This window comes from Cyprinus carpio, chromosome A8 (assembly GCF_018340385.1).
Source record: "Cyprinus carpio isolate SPL01 chromosome A8, ASM1834038v1, whole genome shotgun sequence".
In the NCBI taxonomy this organism is placed as follows: Eukaryota; Metazoa; Chordata; class Actinopteri; order Cypriniformes; family Cyprinidae; genus Cyprinus; species Cyprinus carpio.
The window spans coordinates 16,511,485-16,529,873 of record NC_056579.1 but is presented as its reverse complement, the minus strand read 5'-3'; the positions used below and the strand labels follow the sequence as shown (position 1 = coordinate 16,529,873).

Genomic DNA, 18,389 nt, shown 5'->3' with positions numbered 1-18,389 from the left:
CTTCATACAGGCACAACAAAAGTGGAAAGTACCCACATTTCCCCATCCCAGGAGATCTTTTTCTAATTGATAGGGGAGATCCAGGAGTGAGGTAAGTTGTAAAACAGTTCAACCACAGGTTAATGGATGTTAAATGACAGAACTGAAATAATCAGCTGATTTAGTAATTTTTTCAATATATACTGCAACATTTAGGCTATTTAAAACTTTCACTGTTATACTTTAAATTTAGAAATATCACGTCTGAGCATTCAGGCTATTGCAATACCTATTTGCTCCATACTAGACCCACAACATAGATTAGGGTAGTTTATACTGTAGACATACATTTGTTGAGTAATTTTCACAACAGCATTCTTTGTACTTAATTAAATAAATTACACATTGTAGAGATAATTATATTTCAAAACAACTTTAATTTTAGAATAGGGAACAAGAATAAGAATACTTGATATTATTATTATTATTATTATTAGACTATTATTATTATATGTTAGTGTGTTTTTTTATTGACATATTTTACACTAGCAGAAATTGTTGTTAATATTTTAAAAGTTATATTTTGAGTTGGTTATCTATAATATTTAATTGGCCTAACAGCAAGATTGTGTCTTCTGAACAGTCTCCTCTCTGTCCTGGTGACAGCGCGGGTGTGGCGGCAGGTTCCTCCCACCTGTTGTGCAGCAGTGATGCGCTGCTCCTCTTGGGAGACACGTACGACCTACAATGTACTCCTGACAACAGCCTCGTGATATTTACAGGAAATAGCGTTTTAATCAGCGTCCTATGAAGAGCATTTTAATAACATTGTACAATGACTGCGAATCATGTACGAAAGCGTCGAAAAGGAGGGTCAACAGAAAGATAACGGTGAGAAATAAACCTGTATCAAAATATATGTTGTAGGCCTAAGTTACATATGTATTCATGACTCAGAGCTTCCGTCGTGTAAAAACGTTACTTTTCATCGTGTGTTGTGATTCTCCATTTTAGATGCATTAGTAAAAACCGATAGTTGTGATCCCCTGGAAGGCGCAACTCCAAACTGGAGTTGTTTCAAACTGATTATTGATCCGGTTTTGATCGGCGGAGGCCAGAAACTGTACCGCTATGATGGACAGCACTTCAGCGCAGCGGTGAGTACATCTGGGTTCAAGCAAAACAATAATAGCGACTAATATTTATATAGAGGTTAACATAATGATTAGTTATCCAACTTGATGAGATCTACACATTTTAGTTGTATTCTGCATTGTACAAAAGCTTACTAAATCGTTGTCTGCCAGCATCCTGAATGTTTCCCTGTGGATGTTGTACGAGATCCCAGAATTGCACGTTTTTGGACAAAATTCAATGAAGCAGATTTCCCACTTCCCAATTTTAAGGTTAGTACCAGGTTACATTAAAGGCATGTTTTTAAAAGTAATAAATATATAACCAATGTTCAATAAAATTCAATTAAATAAAACTGAGTTGTTTTATTCCTGAGGTCTCTGAGATCCCAAACAAGTTTCCCAAACATTTTTCCTCATGTCATCTGAAGCGTTATCAAATTAATTGTAATTTCTCATTAGTATCAAACTGATGTTCATGTATGCTGTCTGAGCAATTACAATTTCCTGTTGATTCTTCACATTCAAAACAGAACAACAAAAATAATGCCATATGTCAATAAAACTCTAATAAATTTTTTTTTTTTTTTGGTTGATGAGAATTATGTTGGAGCGCCAAAGGAGTTGACATTTGCGAGGCTTAATGACAACATTAGAGATGGATTCCTATCTGAAATGTGTAAACATTTCGGAGAGGTTCAAGATTTGAAAGTTTTATACAATCCAAAGAATAAGAAGCATTTAGGAATAGCAAAGGTTGTTTTTGAATCTGTAAATGCAGCAAATAATGCAGTAAAAAATCTGCACAACACTTCTGTGATGGGAAACAACATCCATGTGGAGTTTGATCCCAAAGGTAAATACATTTCTGTACTCTTACTTCTCAGTTTTTCTATAATACCTCTGATATTTCTATAATATCAATATCTTCTAAATAAAAGATTTCATAAACATGTCTATGCAATCTGTTGCAATTGCCATAACTCAGCTCAAGACTGAATCACTTGTAACTACTGTATGTATATATATTGTATATATTCTGTGTATTTTGTTTTGTATGCATTACATGATTCATGATCTTCATTGACTGGTTTTAGGTGTGAAGAGGAACCGATACTTCCAGATGCTTGTTAGTGGTTTATATACACCTTTTACTCTCCCTGTTGGAGAAGATGCCTGGGGACCCCAGTCACCATCCTCATTCACTGACTCTTTAACTGTGAGTACAAGACCATAGGCATTGCTTGTTTTTTTTGTTGTTTTTACCCGCTTTCTCAGCCCCCTAAAAATCTGTTGTTACCTCAACTGTCAGCAGGAATATTTGATTATTTATTTCTCATCATTGGTCATTAAAAACTTTTATTTCTAATTTCCTTTAGTGATGTTAAATAGTTTAATAGCTTAAATATGTAATTGCTTAAATCCATCTCCCATAACTGTATGGGGGATGACTTTACATTATATTACAATGTTATCATGCATAATATATTATGATATGTAATATCTTCATGCTTGGAACTCTCCACTTACTTGAGTTATACTTTGCTGTATAACATCACATGAGACGTGCAACAGTTAGAGATTCTCCCAAACAGTACAGCAGGAGCTTTTAGCATTGCAATTATTTTTTTTTATTTTTTATTTATTTTTTAAGTTAACTTGCAAGTCTCTTTCAATCTTTCAGGAGTATGAACCACTGAAGAAGTTGTCATACACATTATCATCATCATCATCCTCAATATGTAATGGCTCCCCTTCGCTGGATTGTTCTACTCCATTATCCACGGATACTGCCTACTCAAGCATGCGCCAGGACACACCTAGTAGCTTCTGGCAGACCCCTCAATACCAAGATACCCCTTACACCCCTTCTCTGACCCACAGTAGGCCAGGCACACCATCTCAGTGTGAGAGGACCCCAAATGAGTCTACTCTGATAAATACTGCCTCCGGTATTCCTTTTATTCAACAGTCCATCCCAAACATCTCACAGCTTCAGCCTGGTCATGTGACTCAAGCAGCCTGCAAAAAAACTGGCATTATTCAAAGTGCTGTGAAAAACTTTTGGATGCTAGGTGGAGCTCCCTCTCAAAATGGCAGCTTCTCAAATAGGCAAAAAACTCCAGGATGCTATTCTCACCTTAACAATCATGTTCGTGGAGGACACCGGGTCAGACCTCTTGAGAGCAAGTACCAAAACGCATACAACCGTAGGCCACAGCACCACTATATCCATAGACCTGTATATAGGGGAGGCCATTACCGCTCTGGACCTGTGGCCAATCAACTGCCTTTTGGTAAATTTCAGGAAGCTCCAACCACACCATCACTTTCAGATAATTTCACACGCCAAAACTTTACTGGCTTAGTCAAGGGCCTCAGTGTTCATCACATTCATCCTGATATGCAGATAAATGCAAATACGTCAGAAAATACTTTCAGTAGCACTCAAGTACCTTGCAAGACAACTCAAGAGGTGAACCAAAATCATTGTCAACCACAAGCTCAATCTTCTCACTCATATACCCAGAAACCGTGTCCTTCCTCTGAAACCACAACTGATCTTTCAGAGCCAATAGTGCAGTGTTCTTCTCCTGAATCTCCTGCTCCAGAATCAAAGCCTGACAGCCTGGACTCTCGTATCCAGATGCTTCTTAGTGCTGGAAGTCCAGTTCTGCCCCTTCTGAACCAAGAGAGTTCAGACTCAGAGACTTCAGCTACTGAAGAGCATGATCCAGACTATCATCCTCAACCTTCTCCGAAAGCTCCCATCCCCTCTCCTTCTTGTTCCACAGATGTTGTCCTAAACCATGACCAAACATCATCTATTGCGTGCAATAATGGCTCTCATCCAAGAGAAAGTTTATCTGGCATTGAGGATGTGAGTCTTATTCAGCTCTGTGATGTGGCAAAAGACGACCATGAACTTCAATCAGCCAGGGAGCCCAGGGTCAACCCAAACGAAGGTGAAGATACTTCAGATCAGCCGTGTAGTATACCAGTGATCTGCAGCAACAGGAGCTCTTTACCCCCTCCCATACCTGAAATACCCCCACCTCCAATCCTAATTCCACCATCTGCTCTCTACCCTTCCCTTCCATCTCCTAATTTACCTTCAAAAATGGGTCCTCCTCCACCTAGGGCTCCATTGTTACCTGGATACACTCTGCCAAGTTCTTCTTGTTCATTCTTCCCTCCTCCAAAGATCCAGAAAATCTGTAGGCCACCCAACTGGCAGGGTAGCCAAGTACCTCTTCCCATTCCTACTAGAATAACACAAGGGCAAACCTCATTCTCACCACCCTTCCTCCCTCCACCCTTTAATTTCATGACTCAACGCCCACCTTACCCTTCCGCTGGGTGTTCATCTGCCATACTGATGTATAGACCACCCTGTCTTCCTACCCCCATGCCCAGGTTTGACCCCTCAGTACCTCCACCAGGTTATGTCCCTATGAAAGAATCGCCCCATAAGGCAACAGTGGATCGAGTTCTAGCTGTTGTTGCTTCAGAGCTGCGGGCTATCGTAAAAAAAGACATACATCGCAAGATGATTGAGATTGTGGCATTCAAAGCGTTTGACCAGTGGTGGGATGACAAAGAACAGGTGGCTAAGGTGGGATTTGATTCTTAGTTCAGGTGTAGTGATAAACTGTGTAGTGTCAGTCTATATTTCCAGTAACATTTCAATATTGTTTTCATATATATCATTTTGCGCACATCCAGGTGTCCAACCCAACTGTTAAATCGGAAGGAAATAAAGATACAATGCTCAGAGCGATGGAGCAGCACCTAAGAATGGGGAATGCAGGGGTCGAAGGCTCTGTATTGGGCACAGGAAAAATAAGTCTGCATGGTGGCATCAAACTACCATCTTTTAAGGTACAAACTTGGCACTTCATATAAATTAAAAAATATACAATACAATAACTGATTTAGTATGTATTATGCACTTCAGTATGCACTTTCATAAAATTAAACCAAACAGTTTGTTTTTTAGTCTGGGCTAGTTTTGTTTCACAAACCTGTCAATCTTGTCAAACAGTAATGTAAAACAAAGAAATTCATTTTAGGTTTTTAGTAGGATTGTGTTGTGATTTTAAATTATGAAATGTGTCCATGCTCAGTTAAAGAGGAAGGATCCATTAAGAAAAGCCTCCAATGATGTCAAAAGGATCTGTCCTCTTGGTCTTGAGCACTCTGAGGATGAAGGTCAGTTTGGAATTAGCGGTTTCACTCTAACTTAACTATGACTTTATACTGTGTCTTCCAATTGTAAATTCAAAATGCAACGTAATACCTTTATCTTGCCTTTATTACACAGTTTTTTTTCTTTTACTCTGAGGTGTAAACATTCTCCCCATAGTTTTGTAATATTGTTCAGGCATGTACTGTATGAAGTCGAAATTGCCCTTTTGCATCTGTCTTCAATTTGCATCCTAATTGCATTTGAAGTAATCTTACAGACTGACAAAATACGGTCAACATTTATTTCAAAGAATCAGAGCAGCAAACAGCCCCACTTAATGTTGAAGAGGACACAACCAAAAGTGCTAGTGAAGACACCATGGGGAAACGCAGGCATTCCAGGCCTCTGGCATTAGATAGTGAGGAAGAAGAAGATGAAGAGAATTCTGACAGAGCAGAGAATCCCAAATCTGAGGACGTTCATGTGTCTGCTCAGGTATTATTTCACTTTTATAACTAAAGATGCACTCGTATAAAAGTTATATTAAGCTGAAATCGCGATGTTTGCTTGGAAGACTTTGAGAGGATCATTCACAGGTTTGATAGTGTCATTGTTTTTTTCAGGAGGGTGATGAGATGAAAATTGATGACGATAAGAAGAGTGGTCCTTGTGTTATCATAGAGGATGAAGATCACTCAGATACAGGTATTCACTGATATCTGTCAGTTGTTAAATAAAGTAATTATATGTATTTAATTATATATAATATATAGTACAACATTCAATTCATATACAAACACTACCATTCAAAAGTATGGGAACAGTAAATTATTTTAAAAGAAATCAATACTTTTATTCAGGATGCATTGCAATGATTAAAAGAAACAGTAAATCTGTTTATAATGTTTCAAACAAATTTAATAAATGCCAAAATACTAAAATAAATAAAAAAATTCCCACAAAACATTAAGCAGCACAACTGTTTTCAACAATGATAATAAGAAATGTTTCTTGAGCAGCAAATCAATATATTATAATAATAATTACACTAATATTAGAATAAATTACACTTTAAAATATATTAAAATAGAAAACAGTTATTTTAAATCATGAAGTTTTGGTGAGCATAAGAGACTTCAAAAACATTGAATAATCTTTCTGAATCCAAACTTTGGATGGCATCTTGTATGACAACTTTATTATGTTTCTTTATACCTTTCAGATACTATCAGCCACACAAGTTCCAACTCATCTGCTTCTAAAAGCCAAGGATACGACTCCTTATCCTCTCCCAGAACTGTCTCTGACTCCCCAGCTTCTTCTCCATCTGTTATTGACTCCTCAGTTTCCTCTAGAAGATCTGTCTTTGACTCCTCGGATGACAGGAGCGACAATTCCTCAGACTCTTTGTCTTCTGGGGAGGATGATCAGTTGGATTGTGAAAATTCTTTTTCTGAAATTCCACATGAGGACAGAAAAATAGAAGAGACTATATGGATATCTTCAGATGAGGATGATAATGAAAACCAAGAGATGATTCACACGCCTGTTGACTCATCATTCACACACTGGGAAGAAGATCTCGACCCCCCTGTGACCCCGTGTGCACCAGATTCAGTAGAAAGTGATATCGACCATGAATTATTTGGTAAGTTCATTGATTTTTGGTTTTCACATAAAGCACAAATCAACCAAAATGTATTTTTGTTGTTTTTTAGAGATGATAGATAACTTAAAGGGATAGTTCACCCAAAAATAAAAATTCTGTCATTAATTACTCACCCTCATGTTGTTCCAAACCCATAAGACTTTCGTTCATCTTTTTAACACAAATTGTGATATTTTTGATGAAATCCAAGAGCTTTCTGACCCTCCATAGACAGCAAGGGAACTACCACACTCAAGGTCCAGAAAGGTAGTAAGGACATCATTAGAACAGTCCATGTGACATCAGTGATTCAGCCTTAATTTTCTGATGCTACGAGAATACTTTTTGTGCGTGAAGAAAACAAAAATAATGACTTTATTGTCTGTTCATGTGTCTGCTCAGGTATTATTTCACTTTTATAACTTTATTGTCTGTGTGTGGTGTGGCTGATGTAGAACACGCAGCGCCTTGTTTACAAGTAGATGAATGTACATGCATGCATCATGGTACACTTGTAAATGGCTGCAGAGACTAACTGGAAGAGAAGAAATTGTTAAATAAAATCGTTATTTTTGTTTTCTTCGCTCACAGAAAGTATTCTCGTAGCTTAATAAAATTACGGTTGCACCACTGATGATCACATGGATTATTTTAATGATCTGTTTACTGTGTTTTTGGACCTTGAAGTTGGTAGTTATTTTTGTTTTCTTTGAGTACAAAAAGTATTCTCATAGCTTCATAAAATTAACTGGACTGTTTTAAGGATGTCCTTACTACCTTTCTGGACCTTGAGTGTGGTAGTTCCCTTGCTGTCTATGGAGGGTCAGAAAGCTCTTGGTTTTCATCAAAAAATATCTTAATTTGTGTTCTGAAGAGCGGGTTTGGAACGACATGAGGGTGAGTAATTAATGGCAGAATTTACATTTTTGGGTCAGCTATCCCTTTAATCAAAGTTTTAAACTTGACAATAATTAATAAAAATTTTCCAAAGACAACTGTTTTTTTTATGTTTTACATTATATTACAAGGAGAATGTTTGTGTTTCAGTTGTCTGCATATCAGATGTTTTTAAGAATTCTTAATATTTTCTCACAGTGGTATCAGGGCTAGTTTTTTGACCTCAACTTGTGTATCAAAACATTAAGAAATGTCTAAATCATCAGATCAGTGTTGACGAATGTAATTTGTGGTTTGGCTCTTGTAGATTTGAATCCAGCTAGAACAGAAGACCCAGAGGAGGAACTGAGCGTAAGAGTGTATATGCAAGGTCTGAAACTACCTGAGCCTCTTAAATACACCTTACAGGACCCAGTTAAACACTGTTTAACAAACAAACTAAAGCTCCCAGACCCGGTGTTATTCTTCTCAGATCAGGAGTCAGAGCTGCCAAGCCCACCGTCTCCTACATACAGAGGACTGTCAGGTAAGAGTTTACTTTCCACTGATCCATTCCATATTTCCAAAATCTTTTCAGTTTTTTTTTTTTTTTTTTTTAGTTTCTTTCAGAACTTTTTATGATACACATTTGTCAATAGCAGCTTTACTCAAAATAGCAAAATTAAGCGAATAAAAGGAAAAGAAAAGAAAAATACTGCCTTATCACCCCCCAGTGAACAAGCTGAAAACCTCATATTTATGAAATTTGATTTTGGTTTTCTAGATGGTTTTCTAAACACAAAAGTATACAAGTAGACACATGCACGCACACACACACGCACACACAGCTGCATATATATATATATATATATATGTGTGTGTGTGTGTGTGTGTGTGTGTGTGTGTGTGTGTGTCACGGTTGTTCTGTTTTGGTTCAGTTTCTGTTTCCACATTTCCTGTGTTTCCTGTGTCTATTATTTTCCATGGTTGTTGATTAATTAGCTCTACACCGGTTTCAGTTTTCCCTAATTACGTTTCTGTACTTAAGTCCTGTGTTCTTTAATGTTGAAGATTGATGTTGATTTGCATTTGTGTTGCTGAATGTTTGATTTACTCCTGGATTCATGATTAAATACCCTGTGGACTCTGTTCCTTGGTCGTGCTATTCATTCCTAGCCAACTACATATATATATATATATATATATATATATATATGTCCATTTTAACATTTTATTTTTTTAATAACTGATTTTGCCAGTATTCCACATTTGTCTGACCATTACTATAATTTCTGTATCTCAATCAGTGCAGCTTCTAGATTTAAATTATTTATAATATTCGGTAGCTATTTTCTTTATTAGTTAATCAGGTTTTTGTGCCATAATAAATTAATTATTATGTATAACATGAATTTATATTAAAAACAATATAATGTTATATTTTTATATTACATTTTCTGTATTACTATAATGTTTGGATATTTCAACTGTTTCAAACTTTTTTTATTTATATTGTAACCTTTATATTTTAATCAATTTTATAATAATTTAATACATTTTATACAGTATTATTGCATTACATAGACTTACATTTGCATATTTGTAGTGTTAGACTAATCAAATAAATAATCAACTAACAGATTATCAAGTAGTTGTTAGTTGCAGAATCTGGATCTTTCTGCTTTCAGATGATTTGGAGACTATTCAATATTCTACAGATTCAGAGGACCGGAGAGTCATTACAGAAACACTGGAGGATTCTGAGAACCTCAGACCCATCACACCCACTGGATCTTTGTCCGACAGTGACCCTGAAATGGAGCTGGGACGGAGATTCTCACCTCCTACTATTGAGGAGGTGGAACTGCCTCACACACCTGGTGGATGTCTGGAAATGGAGGAGACTGAGGATCATATTCTACCTCCAGGACCACCTACACCCCTACCAGCTCCTCCCTCTCCCACAGGCATCCAGGAACTTCCCTCCTCACCCATTTACCACTGTCCTCCTCTCCATTTGTCATACCCCACGTATGAGGAAAAACCAAAAACACCAGGCAGGGTCAATGGTCCACACCAAATTTATCACTTTGAGAGAATAATACCATCGGGATTACTGCAAGAGACCTCACTAAGAACGGGAAGCCCCTGTAACCCCGTTCTGTCTCCATGTGCTGACAGCGGGATCCCAAGGACACCAGGGAGAGACATGTCTCCGTCTCCACCTGTCCAAAACCATAGAGAGAGAAATGTTTTGCATAGAGAGCTGTGGGCTAGTGGACTCCATCATCACAACTCTGCCTTTGCACAGTCAGACGCACAAACTAATAATTTCAGTATAAATAATAGTCATGACCATCATGTACCCTCACGTGGAACAACTTGTTTAGACACAGCACGCTTGAAAAGGTGTCGAGACCGGCTTAAAATGAGAAGACGGATGACTGAATTACAACAGACAAAACAATATACAAATATAAATACTAATTCGGCCTTACAAGTGAACAATGTTACAAAAAAATCTTTTGCAAATCAGGTTTTGGGGCCTTTGAATTGTGTCTCAGATATAAGGACTGAACAAAGACCACCAGAAGCCTACAGAGAGAAGCGTTCACTAGAGGACACACGTCAACAGAATGAGAATCAAAGGCTGCAGGAGTCGTCTTTTGTGTGGAGAAGGTGGAGAGAATCATCATCCACACGTCATCCTGTCTTCTCTCCACGTTCTGAGAGAAGAGAGAAGTTAGTCCTCCATGCTGTGTGGACTAAAGGGGTGAATGAGGAGGAGATCAAGCACCTGAAGGCCACCTATGAGAGGCTTGTGGTGGAGGATGAAGAATGTGATTGGTTGAACAGCACACGCTGGGTCCCACATCCTCATATCCTTCAACACATAATATACACATCATAGTCAAAGTAGTTAATGTTTGTTTGTTTGTTTTTTTAAACCAGTGGACACGCATGTTAAAATATATTGTCAAATCTATTTTCCATATGTATATTGGTCTGTTGTTTGTTCCTTGACTCTGCTGCACCAACCAGCTCTCCTGACGACAGGCTGAGAAGATGGCGGGATGGCATCAGGAATCACATGACAGGTTGTGCGCGCAGTGAGGGTTATTACTTCATCAGTAAGAGGGAAAAGCTCCGATATCTCAGGGATGAACTTTCTGCTTCAGAAGAGTTTATTGTAGATAACCAGGTGAGAAAGAAACTGTTTTGTTATTGTTATCTAAAACCTTTTAATGTTGTTTTCGGTCACTTAATAAAGTCTAAATGAAATAAAGTATAACATGAAAATGAAAAACTTAAACTAAAAAAAAAAAAGGCCTTGGCAGCTAAATGAAATAAGTTGCCGTTAAAGTAGTAAAATTGCTAAACCTGAAATAAAAATAAATTAAATCTATATAAAAACCTCCAAAACTAAGAAAAAAATGAGAATAGAACATAAAATTACTAAAACTTGCTCAAATTTAAATAACAATGAAAACTAAATATAAAACTAAATCAAAATATTAATAAATTACATAATAGTAATATTAAAAATCATTCTGAAGTAACACTAGAAAGAAAATTTTCCTTTTTTATTTTTCTGCTACAGTTGTCAATTATTTGTAAACATGTTTAAAGAACTTAAATTACTAAATTAAATTACTTAAAATACTATCGGTTATTTCTCTGCGTCGTTTTCCGCTGTGTGATTTAAAGGTGCACTAAGTATTTTTTTTACTTCAAGTTTTACTCCTAAAGAAATCACAAATATATATAAAAAAAACTCAATTATTCCTATGGCCTAGAAAAAAACTTTTTTCTATCATGTTGAGACATGACCAGGTGTGTTGTGCAATTTGACCAATTTACTGTCATAAACAGGTGTCAGTATAATGCCCAAGACCAAGATGTTTTCATGAATATGAGTCATGACGTAATGTACCTTTAAAATTAATTTACAGTAATTTGAGATTATTTGCTGATCTATGCAGGGGAAGAGTATGCCAGCTCAGATTCCACCTTCATCCAGATCAGGATCAGAGCTCCGAGCTGAACAGCGTCGCCTGTTATCCTCCTTCAGCTGTGACAGCGACCTCCTCAAATTCAACCAACTCAAGGTAAGACCAGCTGTTGCAACAACAGCGTAACAAATGCTAGAATCACCAGAAACACCAAAATCTTCCACAACAACGCTATTTTGCTACTTCATTTTTTGGTTCACCAGGAGTGTAAATATTTTCCCTCTTTACAGTTCCGTAAGAAGAAGCTGCGTTTTGGCAGGAGTCGTATTCATGACTGGGGGCTGTTTGCAGAGGAACCCATTGCTGCAGATGAAATGATAATTGAATATGTAGGCCAGAGCATTCGGCAGGTGAGATACACAATACACAAAACTGAACTTAGTTAGATATTTCAGCACTCTTTTCTGAGTTAAAACATCAGTAATGTCTTTTTTTCAAGCTATAAATGTCTTGCAAATTCACAAATTCCTGTATATTTTTATTATATCCCAATTTCTGCTTGTAGGTGATTGCAGACATGCGTGAAAGGCGCTATGAAAATGAGGGTATTGGAAGCAGTTATCTGTTCCGGGTCGACCAGGACACTATCATTGATGCAACCAAGTGTGGTAACCTTGCAAGATTCATCAATCACAGTTGCAATGTAAGACCAGAATTATGTTTTTAAGTAATAAGTCATAATAAATTTTCAATATGCCAAATAATTGTTACCTTTTGTTGTTTAGTGTTTATTATTCATTTTCATTTTAACATTCTATATCTACTGGTTTTTGTGTTTTTCCTTCCATAGCCAAACTGCTATGCCAAAATCATTACTGTGGAAGCTCAAAAGAAAATAGTCATCTACTCTCGGCAACCTATTGGTGTAAATGAAGAGATCACTTATGATTACAAATTCCCTATTGAGGATGAGAAGATCCCCTGCCTGTGTGCTGCGGAGAACTGCAGAGGAACCCTCAATTAGAGAAGGACTCATCTTACCCACTTGAAGTATTAGCAGTAAACAAGTTTCAGTCAACATGAACCTATTTTTTTAATTCTGTTAGGAATAAGGGTTTTAAATAAATTCACAAAGGCGTAACACATTCCTGACCGTCACAGACATTTGTCATTTTTTTTCACAGGTGCAAATGACAATTTGACATGAAGATAAATGAGCAAATATTTCCAGAATCTCAGATTTCTAAATTCTGCACGTGTAAAGTTGGAAAATGTCCAGAGCAAAAACTTCAGGGCAGATTTTAATTTCACTGCTAAAATGTGATTTTCATCATAATTATTTGGATTAAAGTTAAATATGCTTTCATGAGTTTTATTGTAAAATATCAATGAAAATAATAAAGTATATGTATTTTTCTAAATAAATGTGTTTTTATTTTTTATTTCTGAATACCATGGAACTTTACTCTTAATACACTATTAAGTATTACACTTGGTGGTGGACAGTTAAAAATATGCATTCCTTAAAATAATAATAATAATGAAAAAAAAGCATTTCTCTGAATGCGTCTATTAAACCTCTAGTATTTTGCTTGTGTAATAACAAGACAAGCATACCACCAGATTTCGATCAAAATGTAAAGGAGAGCTAGAAATGACATTAGAGAAGAAATACATGTTTGGTCTTTATTTATCTTTATTTATTCATAGTATAAAGATTTTTAAAGACACAAGACACAAATTACAACTGTCCTTAATTGTGGCGTTTTTTTTTTTTTTTTTTTCAGCACAATCAACAAATGAGACTTGCTGTGTTAAGAAATCAAAGAAAAGGTTCTTATGTTCGTGAGAGGAATCTTTTTATTGTTCTTCATTTCCACTTAACCTATAATTTTGTAAAAATCACACATACAGAATTTGTGAAAATATCAGATACATAAAATGTTAGCAATGAAATAAACCTCGGGAAGACATTTTATTCCAAAAAATATAATTTCCACTACTGTATCATAATATTATTTCCACCACAGAATGCTGTTAAACATATCATTTGCGATATGATGGAAATGAAACTGGTGGAAATGTTCATGAGACTAAAGGTCAGAAGAGTCTGTTAAAAAACACTTGGGTACAAACTATAATGGCACATGCTTGAAAGCCAAACAAAAAATTTACAAAGTAAAACATTAGTGTGCATATTTCAATATATGTGCACTATGCATTTACTATGAATAGAAATAGCCCAGTCAGAGTTTCTCTGATGTGCCATTAGGTGTAAGTATGATGAGGTTTCCTCTGGCGTTCTGGTCCGCTTCAATTGCCTGAAACAGAGATTTAAAATTTCCAGCTCCAAAACCCTGAAACAACAGAGGAATGCACTGTTATTTATATTTTCTCTACATAGGAAGAAATGCTCCATGTCTATACATTTAGGAGACATCTCTGAAGTCTTAATTTCTAACCAATTAAATGCATATTTAAATATGATGAATGCTTGCTCTGAAACAATTAAAAATATATTGCTATATTATTGCTTACTTGATGGTTGTGTCTCTGGATGACCTCCAGAAACACGGTGGGTCTGTCCTGTACTGGTTTGGTGAAGATCTGGAGTAGGTAGCCATTGTCATCATAATCCACCAAGATTTTAAGTTCCTGTATAAAACAGTGCAACACTATTTTCACATTCTGCTTCTGACCTGCTACAGAAATTAGCATTCGTATGGAATATTAGCTGGCAATAACTGCTGTATTTTCTTCAAAGTTCAAATTCAAAATGTAGACTGCATTGCTCCTTCTAATAGCTGATAAAACACTTTTGATTACTTGAACTGGAAATATAGTCTTACCTCCAATATGCTGATGTCCTCAACAATTTGGACTTTGGAAGACTTCAGCTTCTCCCTGAGCTGCTGGTAGTAAGTGTCAGGCACCGTCATGAACTCCATACCACGTTCCTTTAGGTTACGGATCTGAAAATATATTCTTGACATCAATTTAAAATGCAAAGTAAACTTTTTAAGCATTCACATAGAACATCCTAAAACTTTGCACACTACCACTTTTGCCTTCTCTGTCAATGTCGTAAGACCTTTTATGTCTGTGGTTTACTTACTGCTGTAATGATGTCAGAGGTGTTCATAGCAATGTGTTGAACCCCTGCGCTACCATAGTACTCCACATATTCCTAAAAGAGGAACGTTATTTAGGTTAATAGATGGATGCATGCATTGGATAGATGAATGTAAGTACAGAAGATGTCATGTGTATATTACATGCCTGGATCTGGGACTTGCGCTTCCCCATAGCTGGTTCATTAATTGGCATTTTCACAGTTTCTTCATAGTTGGCCACCACTATGGAGCGCAGCGCGCTGTATTCAGTCTGTAACTGCTTGTCATCTACAGACCAGAATCTGTGGAACAGCAGGTTCCTCTGATACTTCACACAAACACATACAGATCAATTTAACACAGTGATCCACATGTGAAAAACCTTAGCAAACCAACAAACCAAGTGGCATCTAATCATCTGCAAAATGAAACCATACATTTATGGACTAGGATAGTCGTTAAAGGTTTTTTTTTTTTTTTTTTTTACACTGCATTTTTTATAACCCTTTCAGATTTTTGTGGGAAGTCTTGTTTTAGGAAAAAATAAAAAAAGTAACTTATAAAAGAAATGTATAAAAAAAATAACTTATAAAAGTAATTTATAATTTTTTTTTTTTTTTGCAGTGTATATAGAGCTGGACATGATGGGATGGGGTCTGGTTTAGATAATTCTGCTATTCCCACCCCTCACCACCCTCTTTTCCTCCCTTTCCCCTCCCTGTTGTGTCTAACTGTCTCCAGATGGTGTCTCAGACCCTTTAAAAATCATTTGCTGAGTCATAATTACTATGGGATTTTCTTGCATAATAATCAGTCGTCCACTACCACAGACACAGAAATTCAACCATCCCATCTGCCGTCTCCATCTATTCTCTCTTCTGATCTTTTCTCTTTGTCTTTACTCCTTCCTCACCATGGAGACACACTGCTGATCACTGGGGAGGGGCTCTCGGTGTATTCTGACTGGATGGGATGGATAGGGAGTTTCCCCCCAAAGACTTGCACTGTTCTAAGCGAATACCTTTGTGATTTCTTTTATGCTTTTCAGTCTTAACAACCCTGGCACAGAGGTCTAATTCTGTCTGCCTGTTAATATTTATACAGTGTTTAGAAAAGTTGTATACCACTCCACTATTGGCACCATCTCATTATCTGGTTGATTTCCGACCACATGGTCAATGAAGTCCAGCTTCCCGCTTGGCCTGCGAAAGAAAATCATGTTAAGAGACAAAGAAATGACAATGAAGAAAACAATCTGAGATTTGGACCTCTTATATGAGAAGACGTGAACACATATTTACCATTGAACAATAGCAAACACAACTGAATCATATTTATATGCCATCATACAATCTGAACACTCACAGTTTTTCCAAGGAAGGGTCACAGAACAGAGGAGCATGGAATCCTGGGAGGAAGAGCCCATTATATCCTGTCCGCTCTACAAATGTATGAGTGGTATCACCATACTAAAACAATAAGGAAAGAAGAATCAGAGAGAAAGTATGAGAATTTAGATTTAAATACACACACTACCATGAAAAAGTTTGTGGTTGGTAAGATTTTTAAAAATGTTTTTGGCTGCATTTATTCAATCAAATATACAGTAAAACAATATTCTAAACATTTTAATATATTTCAAAATGTAATTTATTTTCTGTGATTGCAAAGCTGAGTTTTCAGCATCATTACTCCAGTCTTCAGTGTCACATGATCCTACAGAAATTTTTCTAATGTGCTGATTTAGTGCTCAAGAAAAAATTTTGTGGAAATCATACTTTTTCAAGATTCTTGATGAATAGAAAATTCAATAGAACAGCTTTTATTTGAAATCGAAATCTGTCATAAAATTATAAGTACATACTGTAAATTTTGATTCATTTAAAATATTCTTGCTGGATATAAGTATTTGTTTTTTAAAAAATCATGAAATTATACATACTGTCTGCAGAACTGCCAGCTTCACCCTTCCAAACTTATCCTCCACAACATGAGGCTCTTTAATGATGATAGCACCTCGTTCTCTCGCTTTCTGCAGGAAAAATTAAGAAAGCAATAAGTGATTATTGCAAATGATGCCTAGAAAGCACCTTTAAGAAAGAAAACATGAGAGGAAACCATCAGCATTTACCTCTACCAGGAAGTCACAGTTCTCTACAGTGAAAGCTACATCTTTAACACCATCTCCATGTTTTACCAGGTGATCTCCCATCTCTGTTCAAGGAAAAGGACAGATTATACAGTATGGAAGACAATCGAATATCACAATCTGCAATATTCATTTATGAGTCTTACCATTATTACCAGGATTCAAGGCAGAGGTGAAGACATAAATAATCTACAGGAAATAGAAAACACTGATCAGAGAACTCATCCTGAAGCAGATCAATTTGGCAAGGCTTGTACAGAATGCACTGAATGTTGAATGAATGAAAAGATTGGACAGGAATAATGACACAACCTGACTCTCACCTTTCCTTGCTTTACCACATGAGACACAACATCACGACTGCCTGTCTCCAGCCCACGATACGCCAGGGGCTCAAAACCCAGTTTGTTACAGTAATAAGATGCTGCCTGGGATGCAAAACATCACCGAGAGGAACACAAAGAGATTGACAAGATGGGGAGATTTGAGAAAATTCATTATCTGTATCTATATATTTTAAATTTAGGACATTCATACAAATGATACAAACTATTCGCAAACTGATATTTTAAAGTGAAACCATATAAACATATTAAACTTTTTCTACACATATATGGTAATGACACTATCTACTGGCGAGTGCCCAAAAAAGTCTCAATATGGAACTAATTAGTGAGTGGAGGATGGTGGTTTCTGCAGCTGCGTGCTTATTTCTCCCACCCTCTAAAAAGAGCCAATAGCATCTCCCTACAGGACACCTCCTCTAATATTCAGAAATGAGCAAAATCTACAAACACATTTTGCTGAAGAATTACCTGTTTGGCATTTCCAACCCAGAAAGTGATGTGGTCAAAGCAGACAAACCTGCCCTGCTCGTGCTGTTGACATTAAAACAATTACAGCAATTACTTAATTGTTGGATACTTTCTATTCCAGTAAATAGTCTTGTAGCAGAATAAATCTACAGACTAGTCTGAACAGTGTAATGATGTTGCCTACAAGTTATGTGAATTTCTCGTGAATAAGAATCACAAGAAAAGTTCGAAATGCAGGTAGCAGTAAAATATTAGTAGCCTATATTAGAAGAAAGGGGACAAGCTATGAAAAATAATGACCTACCTTTTCACCTTTGTCAGTGTAGGATGTCTAGAGAAAAATAAACAATACATTTAAGCATGTAGTGTAATGAAATAAATTAATAAAAATAAATAAAACTATAGTTTGGTAAGTGTCTTACCATCTTTTAGTGGTTTTTGAAGGTAGATTCTTCTTGGGTCAGTAGCAGAAATGAGGAGAGGTGAGTGCAGATGCAGCAGATGTGAATTAGTAGAATGTGAGACTCCGCCCAC

General features: G+C 36.5%; 2 protein-coding genes across 3 annotated transcripts; one reads left to right on the top strand and one right to left on the bottom strand.

Annotated features, from left to right (window-relative positions):
- The first annotated feature begins 662 nt into the window (after nt 1-662).
- On the top strand, nt 663-13,128 carry LOC109107633 (histone-lysine N-methyltransferase SETD1B-A-like). 2 transcript variants are annotated; one of them, XM_042762509.1, is made up of 18 exons: nt 663-870; nt 994-1,136; nt 1,287-1,384; nt 1,703-1,968; nt 2,210-2,331; nt 2,797-4,728; nt 4,839-4,994; nt 5,240-5,324; nt 5,612-5,796; nt 5,925-6,006; nt 6,524-6,949; nt 8,154-8,372; nt 9,514-10,704; nt 10,861-11,027; nt 11,809-11,934; nt 12,069-12,188; nt 12,344-12,481; nt 12,629-13,128. In XM_042762509.1, exons 1-18 carry the CDS (start codon nt 828-830, stop codon nt 12,800-12,802), a joined length of 5,673 nt encoding a protein of 1,890 aa, XP_042618443.1. In that variant the 5' UTR covers nt 663-827; the 3' UTR covers nt 12,803-13,128. The 2 variants fall into 2 exon arrangements, with proteins under 2 accessions (XP_042618443.1, XP_042618441.1); XM_042762507.1 differs by lacking the exons at nt 663-870; nt 994-1,136; nt 1,287-1,384 and having other exon boundaries at nt 1,709-1,968; nt 9,544-10,704.
- A 405-nt stretch (nt 13,129-13,533) lies between these two features.
- LOC109107632 (4-hydroxyphenylpyruvate dioxygenase-like) lies at nt 13,534-18,355 on the bottom strand. Its single transcript, XM_042762506.1, has 14 exons — nt 18,278-18,355; nt 18,160-18,186; nt 17,856-17,918; nt 17,364-17,468; nt 17,187-17,229; nt 17,023-17,105; nt 16,834-16,923; nt 16,257-16,360; nt 16,016-16,093; nt 15,058-15,220; nt 14,894-14,965; nt 14,628-14,750; nt 14,317-14,433; nt 13,534-14,135 (listed from the first exon to the last, which is right to left on the bottom strand). Exons 1-14 carry the CDS (start codon nt 18,278-18,280, stop codon nt 14,025-14,027), a joined length of 1,182 nt encoding a protein of 393 aa, XP_042618440.1. The 5' UTR covers nt 18,281-18,355; the 3' UTR covers nt 13,534-14,024.
- Between the last annotated feature and the right edge of the window lie 34 nt (nt 18,356-18,389).

Coding starts and splice junctions, on each gene's coding strand:
- LOC109107633 (XM_042762509.1), top strand. CDS start 828: ATGTACGAAAGCGTCGAAAAGGAGGGTCAACAGAAAGATAACG. Junction 1,385..1,702: donor TTCCCACTTCCCAATTTTAA/GGTTAGTACCAG, acceptor TTTTTTTTTTTT/GGTTGATGAGAATTATGTTG. Junction 5,797..5,924: donor ACGTTCATGTGTCTGCTCAG/GTATTATTTCAC, acceptor TGTTTTTTTCAG/GAGGGTGATGAGATGAAAAT.
- LOC109107632 (XM_042762506.1), bottom strand. Junction 16,924..17,022: donor ACTGTGACTTCCTGGTAGAG/GTAAATGCTGAT, acceptor TTTTTCCTGCAG/AAAGCGAGAGAACGAGGTGC. Junction 14,434..14,627: donor AGGACATCAGCATATTGGAG/GTAAGACTATAT, acceptor TGTTTTATACAG/GAACTTAAAATCTTGGTGGA.